Source organism: Varanus komodoensis, unplaced genomic scaffold, assembly GCF_004798865.1.
Source record: "Varanus komodoensis strain SLA01 unplaced genomic scaffold, ASM479886v1 scaffold105, whole genome shotgun sequence".
Lineage (NCBI taxonomy): Eukaryota > Metazoa > Chordata > Lepidosauria > Squamata > Varanidae > Varanus > Varanus komodoensis.
The window spans coordinates 459,147-472,483 of record NW_025335297.1 but is presented as its reverse complement, the minus strand read 5'-3'; the positions used below and the strand labels follow the sequence as shown (position 1 = coordinate 472,483).

The 13,337-nt window shown below is 48.9% G+C and overlaps 1 protein-coding gene across 1 annotated transcript; it reads right to left on the bottom strand.

Moving 5' to 3' along the window:
• Positions 1 to 297: 297 nt before the first annotated feature.
• Positions 298 to 12,692, bottom strand: LOC123017946 (neural proliferation differentiation and control protein 1-like). Its single transcript, XM_044419639.1, has 9 exons — positions 12,620 to 12,692; positions 10,202 to 10,354; positions 7,790 to 7,907; positions 5,965 to 6,194; positions 5,722 to 5,788; positions 3,961 to 4,045; positions 3,403 to 3,479; positions 1,846 to 1,939; positions 298 to 806 (listed from the first exon to the last, which is right to left on the bottom strand). The coding sequence occupies exons 1-9, from the start codon at positions 12,690 to 12,692 to the stop codon at positions 741 to 743; spliced, it is 963 nt and encodes a 320-aa protein (XP_044275574.1). The 3' UTR covers positions 298 to 740.
• Positions 12,693 to 13,337: the final 645 nt, after the last annotated feature.

Sequence of the window (13,337 nt, the reverse complement as noted above, 5' to 3'; positions counted from 1 at the left end):
GAGGGCTTGCAGGTAATGGCCAGGTAGAACAACTGGGGGCCTTGGAGGGTTGCCAGCATGCAGCCCCCTTCAACCAGCCCCAGGAGGATGTTGCTATGCTGAAAGGGCATCATGAAAGGGCAGCAAATTAGTTATTTAATGTATTATTATTATTATTACTGCAGTGATGATGATGATTATTGCATTTTGACTGCCAGGGAAAAGGTGCTTCTGTGATTGCTGGCCTCAGGAGTTAAAATAATTTGAACGGGCTTGGGCAGAGCCTGTCTCACAGTGGGGGAGGCACCATTTGCTCCTCAGCTCCAAGGCAGCCACACACCTGGGGCCAATACACTTCTGCCTGTGCATATGCATCCACATCACCTGGGCAGGAGGAAGGTGCTTCTGCTTCTATAGATTTCCCTCACTGGACTGGATAGGGGAATGTGTTCAGTGAGAAGGATAGAAAAAGGGTTTCTAACAACGACAGAGATATCAGGAATGTGGGCTCATTGTCGAGGGCTGAAGCAGATCTGTGATCAATATTTCCTGATAGCCATTTTTCCAGTGTTAAATTATTCCCATAGGATTAGGGTGGGTTGATAGGAGGCGACTGAAGGAATGATGCAGCTGCTGTTTTCGAGATAGACAAGCAGCACCTAATGGGTACAGAAGCTTTTTGTGAGTCTCTGAACCTTTCCTACATTAATCCAGGAGGTGTCTGATGCAGGCAAGACGAAAGAGGAAAAGAGAGGCTGAGCTTAGGGAGGACATCGGTGAAGGGTGGAAGTGTCGAAGAGAGGGTTGTGGATCTCCATCTCACCGCTCTGTGGAAAGAGGAGAAGATGCTAATCCAGATGTTCCAAGACAGAGGGAAGGAAGGAAGGGGGGAAGGAAGGAAGGAAGGAAGGAAGGAAGGAAGGAAGGAAGGAAGGAGAAAGTTTCCAGTAGTCAGACTACACATGCAGCAGAATCATTTGGAACATTTCCCCCCCTCTTAGTCTATAGCATTTTAGGTTGCAAGTGGGAGAATTCTAGGTTTGAATGTGTCCTTTTCAAACAGAGAGGGACAGAGAAATAGCCTCTTTGTGCAAATAACAGCTCAATGACCCCCCCCCAAACCCTCACCTTCTTCCAGCCCTTTTCATTTTCTATGTGCAAGGAGCCTTTCTATCCTCCACCCAAAAGAAAACACTTAAGCCTGCGATCTCTCCAGTGCGAATGGCAGAGTCAAGGAGCACCATATGATTCTGCTGCATGCCTGCATTGGCTCTTGCTTAGTCCCTTGTCTGTCCTCCGGTTTTGCCACGGAGTATCCCAAATGGAATATGGGCCAGTGGTGGATTAAAACATTGCTCCAAGTTAAACGTTCTGCAACTTTGCACAATCCTTGTATTTCAGGAAAAGCTGGCTTGCTGAGCAACCCCTGGGCCAGACTTAGGGAAATCAAACAGCCTTTGAATCTGTTGTCGCTTTCTCCAACATCCCTATATACAGCTGAGGGATATCACTGTATTTAACATATACAAGCTCTTATCAGTTGTCATGTTGGAGAGAGTAGGCTGGGCTTCAAGTGTGTTGTGGTTTATAATCTTTCTTGTTTTGGTCAGAGGGCCTAAGCGAGTTTGGAGTAGGGGAGTTGTACATATCAGTGCAACACACACACACACACACACACACACACACACACACACACACCCTCAAAGGTAATCTCCTTAAAACTAATACATACCAACTATTTAAAAAACATTTTATTATACTATTGAACTTACTTGCCTAAGGCATTTTAATTTTGTTCCTTAACCAAGGAGTCTTCCGGCCTCCTTGGGCTGTACAGCACAGACTCTAAGAAGGATTCATACATACCGGGGCCAGTCCTGGACACTCGTACACGGTGTAGTCTCCGCTTTCAGTCTCTGATTCTGTGGACAGCTGAGCTACAGGTTTTGGCGATTCTCTACTGTGGAAGAAGGCAAGAACACAAAGTGAGAGATTTTAGCAGGTGGAAACATTCCCAGCCCCCACAGGTCTACATTTACTCTAAATCGCCTGGCCAGCTATCCCCATTTCACAAAACACATGCCCGTTTCTCCTTCCATTGCTCTTCAGGGCCAGCCTTGCTGCACAACAGGGGAAAAGACCCTGTTCACACAACCCCATGGGGTTAAGGCAAAGAAGGAGGAGGCAGTGTGTATCTGAATGGGTCCATAAAGCTTTTTAAAGTGTTGGTTGGGATCCCCAGGGAGAGATTTGTATTCTGTTTGAGGCAGTGAAATGTCAGTCAATCATCTCTCTTATTTAGAGCCTGCCCCATACCAAAACATTATCTGGGCAGCTCACAATGGAGCAAAGTAAAAACTAAGCAGTACTACCAGTGGCAAAAATAGAATTAAGATCAAATGCAGCATTCAAGCAGGTGAAATAATGCCAAGAACAAATCCAGGAGGCAAAAACAATCTTATCTGCTACAACATGATTTTCAAGGCCTTTGCATATCCTACACATAAAATTGCACCTTTTGACACATAGGCTTGTATATCAATTGAGCGACAGCCCTGCCGTTTACCAAAGAAACTCTGCCGTAGAGGAGCGGCGCCCTACAAGGGCAAGCCATTCCTGCCACTGTGCCACTTTTGACCACAGGCGCTGGACTGCAAGGTGGTGTGGCGGCAGCGGAGGGGCGCCCTGCTGCATCCTTCGTAGGCAACTAGCACAAGACAGAGAAAACATCGACAGAACCTCTCTGGCGTCTGGTTTTCTAAGCAGTGTCTTGTGGGTGCTTTATATATTATACAGAGCAGCATTTAATGTTGAAATTTCCCACCTACGTGCTGAACTGAAACAGTCCACGAAGAGTTGTATGGGGGGAACTTGTGGAGAGAGCCCTTCCACCTGCCCCTGCAACAGGCTCTTCAGGCCGGAGGTTTCCCACAGGTTGCCAGAGGTCTTGTCGCTCGAAGTGCTGGGAAGCGAGCCAGCGCCCTTCCCTCTTCTCCGCCACTGAGCTGCAGCCATTCCTTCCCTCATTATTGTGCCACAAACAGCTCATATTTCATTCCCCACAAAGACCTGGCCTCCCCATGGGGAATCTCGTTATGGCAGGTGCCATTTTGAATATCTGAGGGGCAGCAGGGGGAGGCCAGAGTTATTACATGAGAACTGGGCAAGTGTGGGTTGCTGGGATGCTTAACAAGCCACCCACAACCCTGGGACGGTTCACATGCTCTGGGTGGCTTGCTAAGCACCCCAACAACCTACCTGTCCCAGGACTGCACACAACAGCAAGCCACATCGTGCCCCTACCATGGTGCGACTCTTCAGAATGGCAGCTGCCACTGCCAGAAGACACCCCAAAGGGAAATGCACTCCTGTTGCTTCTCCCTGGGACCCAGGGCAGAGAGTTCTGAAAAGCAGAGCACTTACTCCTCCCCGGTGAGCAGCTTCTTCTGATGTTGATAATGGTGCACCTGGCAGGACTGAGCTAGCCTAGAGTCCATGTACTGAGGGGGATCAGAAAGAACAGAAGATGAAGGCAAGTCCAGCTGGACCAAAGCAAAGACCTGTCTAGTCCAGCTTTATCGTTCTCACAGATGCCTCTGGGAAGCCCAGAAACACTTTGAGAAGGAAAAAGCACTTTCCTGCCGCAACTTTCCAACAACTTGTATTCAGAGGCATTCTTCCTCATTTGTTGGAGGTGTTATGCAGCCATCCTGCGGAACAATACCCTTATCCCCCATGCATTTCTGGAAACCCTTTTAAAACCGTCAAAATTTGTGGCCATCACTACATCCCGCGGTAGTGAATCCCTAGCTCAACTCTGCTCTGTATGAACTGCAGGCTTCATTTGCCTGTCCCGAATCTCCCGCCGTTCATCATCACCGGCTGACCCTGGGTCCCCGTATTCTGAACTGAAACTGGATGGGCATTTCTAGTTTCTTCCCCTTCTCACCCGCCGGAAAAGGATCAACAAAGAGCACCTACTGCACTGGGCTGGTGGTATCGGTACTGGTTCCCCCGCGTGGCGGTGTATGCCATCTTCTGAGCCAAGTGCACCTCTTTCTGTAGCCTGGAAAGCGACCGCAGGAACTTGCGATAAGCCTCTGCCCACCCCTGTGCTCACTGAACACCGTGCGCGTCGGCAGCAAGGCCGCAAGCCTGCGTTATATTCAGAGAGCATTTGGCCAGGCACCTGCATAGCTGCAGAGCGGGGTCCTCAAACTTTTTCCAGCTGAAAGGTGCTGGTGGTGGGCGCAGGACGCCGAGGTGGTGCCGGCGTGGGCTGGTGAGGGGGTGGGGCCGGGGGGCGCGTGCGGCGAGGCGGCTGCTTGCTCGCACAGAGATTGTGTTCTCTGAGCGAGTCCAAAACGATCTCCGGGCGAGCAAGCCGGCGCCTCGCCGCATGCGATGACTTCAAAACCTCTGAGGCAGGTCGGATAAAGGGCATGGCGGGCCGGATCCGGCCCGTGGGCCGTAGGTTGAGGACCCATGTTATAGAATCATTTCATGGGATAGCTTAAATACCTTGTCTACAGCAGAATGGTACTTATTTCTGAGTAAATGCATTTCACATCAGGGCTGCAGAAGCAAGTTCCATCCTGCTCCTATGATGATGAAGGTAGTATGATTTAAATGAGTTTAAAATGTGAAACTGCACATATTCAGAGTATTTTGAAACAAGGAGGGTAATTAGGTAGGGGATTTGTTTTAGTTTTTGTTCTAACATATTAGAAATGGAATTGTGAAACACTTGCTAAAAAATTGGAAACAGCTGCAAAACTGAATGGCAGTGCTGGAAGCAAAGATAATTTAACTAAGTGTTTTGGGATTCATGTATGAGAATCTCTTAACTGGGGGTGGGAGCGGAAGGAGACCACTCAGGGTTTCCCTACATGAGAAGTTCAGTCTGCCTCCCAGGGTCTCTCCTGTACTTTCCATTCTTTTTCATAGCTTTTATAAAGATGAGGATAATGCATAGATGGATTTCATGGATGCTGCCAATATTCCCTATGGGAATCTTTATGTAAAGTTCAAATTCTGCTCTATATTACTACATTATGATATTGTACATATAGAAAGGCAGCAAGGAGAACCCTGGGAGGGAAGGGTTGGGTAAAAAGATATTCTTCCTCCAGTAAAGAAAATGCAAGAAAAAGCTGTGCTAAATGCCCCATGTAAGGAGCTTCTTCTGTTTTCACTCTGGAAGGAAAATGCATCGTTTCCATGTTTTCTCGGCATTTCTAGAGATTCTCGCAGCCAAAGGTGGTGCTGTGGTACAGCTGCCGTACAGAGGAATTGCTGCTCTATACCAGGCCTTTATTCAGGTTCGTTCAGCTTTCAGTCTTAACACCAGGCTGTCCTTGCTCTACATAAAGCCATGAAAATGGCTAGAAAACTCGGGCAAGGCCTTGGAGGAGGACAGCTTTGTGAAAAAGCCCTGCCACCTTCCATGAGTGAGAGATCATAAGCGCTCAATAAACGTTTTGTGTACAGACACCTGTAATCCCTCCCCCATGTTGTCTTTTTGGCAGAAAGTTGGATTTTAACTTCCTGAGGGCAAAAAACCCACCAGGGCTGATCATGTTATGAAAACCCAGCCAGCAGCCCCAGCTCTGATCACTACATCCGTTTGCTTGAAGGTTTTGCAGTTCCAACAAAGGGCTGTTCCAACTGTGCAAAAGCAGTTCCGTTTGCCTATACTGATCCCAGGAGGAATAAATTAAAAAGGACCCTGGTGAGTCTTACCTGTACCAGCAAATGGCAGCAACCACCAGCCCAGAGACTCCAGTCACGGTGCACATCACCACAAGAGCTGTGAGGAGCACAATTTACCCATTTGAGTTCCAGATACAAAGGAAAAACCAGGCACCCCATGTAAGGCACCAGGCACCACGCTCCTAGTGGCACGTGCCCCCTGCTCCCCTCTGCATGCACCCCCGAGCTCTCTCGCCACCCTCACCCCCAGTTTCTTGAAGTACTCATACTCACTGAGGGTCACCGCTTTGTTCAGACTGGTAGCTGGGGGTCGGGATCGTTGCTTGAAATCCAGATTCACCCTCCTTGGGGCTATGGTGGTTGAGACCGGGGTGTTTTCATACGACTCAGAAGAAGCCGGCACGCTGGTTGCAGAATAGGAGGCGTTGGTGGGGCCAGAAGTGGGGAAAGTGGTTGGAGAGCGGGGAGGCGGGGAGGAGGCGGGAGATTCAAACATCCCAGTCCTGTCTGGAGAGCAAGGAAGAGATTCCACTGCAGCACCCCATTTTCGTTGATCGAACCACCCCCCACTGGCACATCCTCTTTGGGTGCTCCCAGGTGACCTCCGGAATGTAATGGCGTGGCTAAACCTACAGGCATGTGCTTTGGGTTAAATATACAGGAGACTGGCAGACGAGTTAGCCTGTCCTTTAGGCCACATGCCAGGACTTTTTAAAAAAGCCTTACCATATGTGCTGAAGATCGCCAAATGTGATTTTGGGGGCAAGGTCTAACACCAGGAGATTGGAAATAGGGGATAGACCAGCAGCAAGCCTTTGATGTTGTGGACAATCACAGTTGTAATGGACCGTACCCAGGGAAGGCCCTGCCATGAGAGTGGAAGGGCATACAAGACCCAAGTGCTTGGGTGGGCACCTCCAGTCCAGTGCCCTCCATGAGCTTTTGGCTCGGTGGTTTGTCTGAGTACCAGATGGACTATCCAGTGTACTCCCATCACGCCAGTAATAACCAGAACATGTAGGAAGGTGTAACTGCTGTGTGTGTGTGTGCCCCATAAACTAAGGCTTGGAGCACCCCAAATATGACACCATCCTGAGAAGCGTCCTTTACAAGATGCACAACTTTGTGTTCAACCCAGTGCTTCACGGGGAGGCACAAACCACTGTCAAATATGACTCCCACACACCAATGAAAGAGAAGGTTCTCCAAAATGGACAAAGGGCTGGGAGGAGTGTATGCACCCCAAACAAGCCTTTGGGCCATCCTAAATCATATGCCCAAGCCTCAGGGAGCATGGCTTCCCTGAGAAGCCACAGCTCCCCCAAAACTTTGTTGGGGTACATGATGTTGTCAAGCATGGCACCCCATTCAAACCACAGCCACGTGCATAGAGATGAACACAGATCTAGACATGTGCTGCCTGCAATAAGCTGTAGGCCAAAGCAAACGGATAGATGGATTACCCTGTTCTACAAAGAGGACAGGGGTCTAGATGGCTTTGGGATCAGTCTAGGTCCATGGCTACGAGCCCTGTAAAAATAATACATTTTTGGCTACAGATGTCTAACATTGGTATATATACACCTACCAGTTGAAAGATCTTTGCCTGAAACCTAGTCTATTATGAGCATTGCTCAGGTTTGCCCTGGTCCTCTCCAGTTCTTTTGGACTACAATGCCTATCCTATCCTAGCCAGCATAGTCAATGTACAGAGATAAGAGCTGTAGCCCAACAGCCTGCCCCTAAGATATCTGAAAATCTGTTCCCATAGCCAAAGCATCTCTAGGGTGGTTTAATAAAATGCAGGTTTAAATTTAATAGGTTAACTTGGCAGGTGCTTGATCAAATGGTTATTGTTTATGAGGTTTTCTCCTACCCAGAGTACTTGACAAAGATCACCCTTTCCATGCAGAAAGCTTCCGTGTTCATTTGCTGGCATCTGCAAGGAGAACAGGGAAAGGCTCCTGTCTCAAACCCCAGAGAGCTACTACTAATTAGTGAACAAAAGTAAGATTTGGGTATGGTCTGACCGGCAGTAAGGCAGCTTCCTGTGTTGTGCACCCCAGCAGCACCCCAGTGTGAGCCAAGGAGGGCTTGCATACCAGGAGGGATGGTCTCTGTGCTGGGTTGTCGCAACCCCTTCTCGTGCTTGGCCAGGAGCGAACGGATGAGACCAGGCAAGTCTTTGGGCCTCTTCTGGGTTTTTGGTTTGCTTTCTAAAAGAAAAGGGATTGAGAGAGAAAATTAAATCCTTAATGCACAACTTCCAGATCCACTGCTTCTCCCCAGTAGTCAAAGGGACACATTACAGCACCATTAATGGACAGGTGCTACTTTACAGAGGGATGTGAGCAAGAAGGATGAGCCCAAGGAGCTTATGATCTCAGTTTACATGGGAGAAAACACCAAGTCCCTTAACGAAGCAGACTTAAGGGATGCCACTCAGAGTCAAAGGGGGTACGGATGCAGGTCACAGCAATGTTCCGACTAAGACCAGCACCTCCACTGGATGTGGCCATTGAAAGCTTCCACAGTAGAGTCCTTTTGAGCTGTTGAGGAATTATTATTGTCATTTCTTGAATTTATATATCCTCCTCAACCATAGGTTGTGCTCAAGGTGGTCAAGACCAACAGAATACAGGGTAAAATATGAAATTATAATCAAGATGCAAAAGCAACTGAGTGAACGACACAGCGATAGCATTAAGACTGGAGAGGCAGTGGTGGTGTTATGGTTAGTGTGCAGCCCTGGGATTTAGGTTCTAATCCCCACTCAGTCATGAAGCTCACCGGGGGTCTTAGGGCCAATTACTGTCTCTCAGCCTAGCCTACCTCACAGGGTTGTTGTGAGGATAAAATAGAAAAGGAGGAGGACTGTGCAAACTATCTCCTTGGTTTTGCAGGAAAAAGGGCAAGGTATAAATACAATAAATAAATAAGCCATAAACAGCCCCCTCCAGTTAGAACCTATTTTGGCATACTCACAGGTCCATTTAGAGGCCAAAGCACTGTCTGAATAGGAACATTTTTGTCCTCTAGCGGAATGACATCAAAGGGGGAGCTGCAAGGCGCCTGGAGCAGCCACTGAGAAGGGCCTCCCTTGCGCTCGCACTCAATGCACCTGCCGTGATGGCGGGTCAGCAACAATTCTGCCCCACAGCAAAGCAGTAAGGGCCTGCTGTAACGTAAGGAAGCCATTATCCCTACAATTTACAATTATATTGTAAATTCGTTTTATATTTTTAATGTATTATATTTTAATGTTTTGTGAGCCGCCCCGAGGCTTCGGCAAATGGGGCGGCATAGAAATTTTCTAAATAAATTTTCTAAATAAATAAATAAAATAATTCCAGTATCTGGCCAGTAGTTTGGCTACCGCATTCTAGACCAACTGAAATTTGAAAGGGAGCCTCACACAGACCACATCATGGCAGTCAAAGAAGATATAACTACAGCCTGTGCTCTTACCTGTGCTCTTTCTGGTGCCAGGTGAAGGCATCTGAGACGTTTTAATCTTTCAGTTTCACTGTCTTAAAACTGTTAAGGCACAGGCCTACAGAGATGAACATCAGCCCCTGAACTCAGGGGCTCACCCTCAACAAGGAGCACTGTCTCCATGGCTCCGCTGCGTTTTTGCGGGATGGCTGTCTTCCACTGTGGCAGCATTACAAAGGGATAGGGAAGGATGCTGGGCCTTGCACCCTGGCCTCTCCAGCCTTCTCCCTTCCCTGTCCCTGCAAATGTCCCCTTTAACTGCTCTCCACACCAGCTGCAAAGAGGCAGCAAGAAAGGAGATCCAAGGTTCAGTTCCCAGCAAAGAGTCTGGAGCACCATCTCTGACCTCAGAGCTGGGAATCCAAGCTATCCTGTGGTCCTTCAGTTAATGTATTGGGGCCATAGGACAGTTCCCTGCATTTATTTTAAACTGCAGTGCTGCTGCTAAGTTTTATTTTGGTTTTTATTTTATACTGTACTTTGAAACTTTTATTTTTATTCTATTATATTGTACTTTATGGCTGTCCTTGTTGTGGGCCACCCAGAGAGCTCCAGCTATTGGGCAGTATATGGAATGTAATAAATGAACAATAAATGTGCCACTGTGGCCAGATCTGATAGTTCCAGAAACTGGCACGGTTGGCACACTTGCTTTTGACTTTAAACGCATTCCTTCTTGCCTGTTGCCACGATCTAGCTATCCAGCTTCAAGCAGAAATCCTGGAGCACACCCAAACTGCAAAATGGCGTCTTCACGGCCAGTACAACCCTACACAATACTGATTTGCTTAGGAAAAGAGCTACAGTCCTACAAGAAAGGAAGCCGGGAATGAAGAGAGATAGAAGGAAGAAGGAATTTGGACAATCACAGAGAAAATCAGGTGCCTTGCCCCACTTCCATCTCTGCCTCTGAGCACTATTTGTTTTGCAGAATTGTTATTTGGACAAAGGATGTGCGTGCTGAGTCGAGTCATTAACTACCATAAAGTGAACGTTCAAAGGGTACAGGCCATACCTTGCTTGGGGACCTTCTTTGGCACGCAGTCACCGCCGGAGTCCTCCTCATAATTGGGAAAGCAGGGGCCGCAGCTGGGCGCCCCCTCAGGCCCACAGCCCAGCCGTCGGCGCAGCAGGCAGTTGAGCTTGTACCTGGCAGGGCAGAGGGGGTCTGCGAAAGAGAACAAGAAGAGGTGTCACTTGCCAAATATCCTCAGCCCCAGCTGGTTCGGCCATGAGAACTTGGAAGTCCTGGCTTCTGAGGCCGGACTTCATGTTACACAGCAGCATCTTCACCCTTTAATGCACAAAGAGTTGCCAAAAATGAGGAAATGCCTCAGCAAAATAGAAGGCGCAGGTCTGCATAGAATGTTTGTGTGCTAATTGACATGTGATTGTGTAAACAACCACAACGTTGCAGAAATACTGTACATCCTGTCCCACACGGGGAAGACTGTGACTTGGTTGCCTGGCATTTATTTATTTACCCAGGTGTTCATGGGCGATGGGCAACTTCAAGGCCAACCTGTGTACGTGTGCATGTAGCTTAAAGGGAACGGCTGGCCGGGTGACCTCTCCCTCCATGCGTCTTAGCGCTGCAGTCCTTCCAGCTGCTCTCCACTTCGGTGAGGCCGGCTGGGAGAGAAACGGGCTGGGGTCAAGTGGCACTGCTACCTACATGCCCGTCTGGGGCATCCACGGGTCTGCTGCTCTAACCCTGTTGTTTGGACCCCTGGTCTCATTACCCATCCTTGCCCATCGGACTCCATTTTTCCTTCTGCAGTGCATGAGGCTCTGAACTAACACGGTGAACACGGTGTCCTGAGAACTCTTGAAGCGAGTCCTCCATCACCCCCTTGGAAGCCACCAGGAGTGAGCCTCTTAGTTTTGCACCTCATATCGCGGCAAACTAACTCTGGCCGCTTTTGGCTTCCTGCACAGATATTTACATTTAAGCTTTACAAGGTGCAGCAGGCAGGATACACCAGTCTGTGCAGGAACCTCTTTAGTTTCCAAGGCATTGCGGTCTAAATTAGCTGCTCTGTGGCTGCAGAGCAACGGACACCATGCCAGATCCTCTGTGCTTATAGTGCAATCCTGTGCCACACACCAGAGCACGGTGCCGCAATCACGGAAGCACCAGAGGCAGTTGCAAAGTAGTCACTAAAAGCAGGAGGTCCCCTGACTGGTTCAAATTTTGTCTCAGTCATGAGCTCGCTCAGCTTCTTAGGAAAGTCATACTTTCTTCAGCCTGTGGGATGATGATAATATTCACTTTACCTAACCTGTAAGGATTATAATTAGAACAACTGAAAGTACCATTATCATTATCCGCCGCTGCCGCAGCAGCAACATGGCATAAGCCCCAGAAAACCAGGATATTTTAAAATAAGAAACAAATGAATGCTGTAATTGTGCACCTTAAAATGTAGTGTCAACATAGCAAATGCCCGTACTTAAGAGGGGTCTGTTCATCTTGTGATTTAACTTTTTGAACAGGAAATAGAGGCAAGCAGAGTTGCCACTTTGTTTGGGCTTTTGTGGGCTCCTAACAGGCAAAAATTAAACAGGTAAAGTGTTTCCAGTCCCTGCATTTCTGTATTAAGGGATGCTGTACCTGTTGAATGTCTGCCTGTCACAGGGCTATTAAAAGCTCAAGAAGATTGTCAAGAAAGAGGGAGTCCGTGTCCCTTGAAATTTGGATGGATCCTGTGGGCACAGAAGCCACATACAGCAGGGCTAATAACGGAAGGCTGCCAGCCAGGATGACTTTGTCCTCTATCATGAGTTAAGTCCCGCCTGTTAAACACTGAAGGTTGAAAGCAAAATACCCCACAATTCTCTGAAAAGGAAGCAAGTCGAGTCCTTGACTTAGACCCGGGATCAGAACTGTGAGTGGAAAGGAAGAAGGAACCGGTCTTAGCCAGGGCTTGTAAGCCAGGGCTCCTCTCTGGAGCACAGGGCAGAGCCATCAAGAGAAGAGCATGTACAGAGTGCCCCCATCTCACTCGCAGTCTCCCAAGCCCAGCCCCCAACATATTTGGAATTTAGCTGAAGGAGCTCCAAGCCAAGGGGAAGGCTGGCGGGCGGCGTTGGACTCCCCGAGCGGGTCGAGTAAGTTAGCACAAAGGGAGCCACAAGGAGGCAGGGCTGCGACGAGCCTCCCGGCGCCAGCCTAGCCCAGCGCACCACATTTCTTCAGCCAACCTGCCTCCATCGCCTCCTTCGTGCCCACTGGCTTATTGTTCCCCGGCTGCTTTTTATCCCTTCCTCTGCTCAGATGAGCGAAATATCTCTTGCATGCTCTATTTTCCTCCCCCCTCCCCCATCCCCACATTTAGCCGCTTCCCCTCCTCTTGCATCCTTTGCTTGTGCCACATCTCCCGAAACCCCAAATCCGCACCCCTCCCTACCCACAACCAGGTGCCCCCCTCACCTGCTTCCCAGTTGGCCCCCGTGGCTACCAGGAGTGCGAAGAAACCCAGGCATCGTATCGCCTTGCTCAGCATCTCTCCTGTCAAAGAATGGATGGCTCGGGTGGGGGGGAAAGAGTATCCCCCCCAAGCTATAGCAGGGGGTTGGCCCCCTTTGCAGCTGCTGCTGGCATGCAGCCGAATGCGTGAGAAGACCTGGCGCGGGCGGGGGAGGGACTGCGGATCTTTATGAATGAACTAAAGATGGGAGGGTGGACGGGGGGGGGGGGGGTGGTGGAGAGGGAGGGAGAATTCGGCACAAGGAAAGCGCTCCTTGAGTATGTGCCACCTTGGGGGAGGAATGGGGACAGACTGATGGACGGGGAGCCGGAAAGAGTGACAGGTTAATTGGACAGAGAGGTAGAAGCTTCTATAGCAGATACTGTGGGTGCAGGACTGAAGAGCACAACCCTTGAGAGTTGGAGGTCTGGTAATCACAGGGCCCATCGTTGTGGGAAGCAATGACATTTATGCGCACACATCATATCAGTTGTATAAATTCTTTGCAGAATCCCAGTATCTGTCTCCCAGTTTGGAGGAGGGGGGGTTAAAGTTCTTGAAGTGTGATTATGCAGCATGTCCAAATGGAAAATTCCCAAGATCGTTTAAAGTCTGTTGATACTGTAGAATTCTTACTTTCATTTGTTTAAAAACCAGTGATTTCTTTCTTTCAGGCTTAAG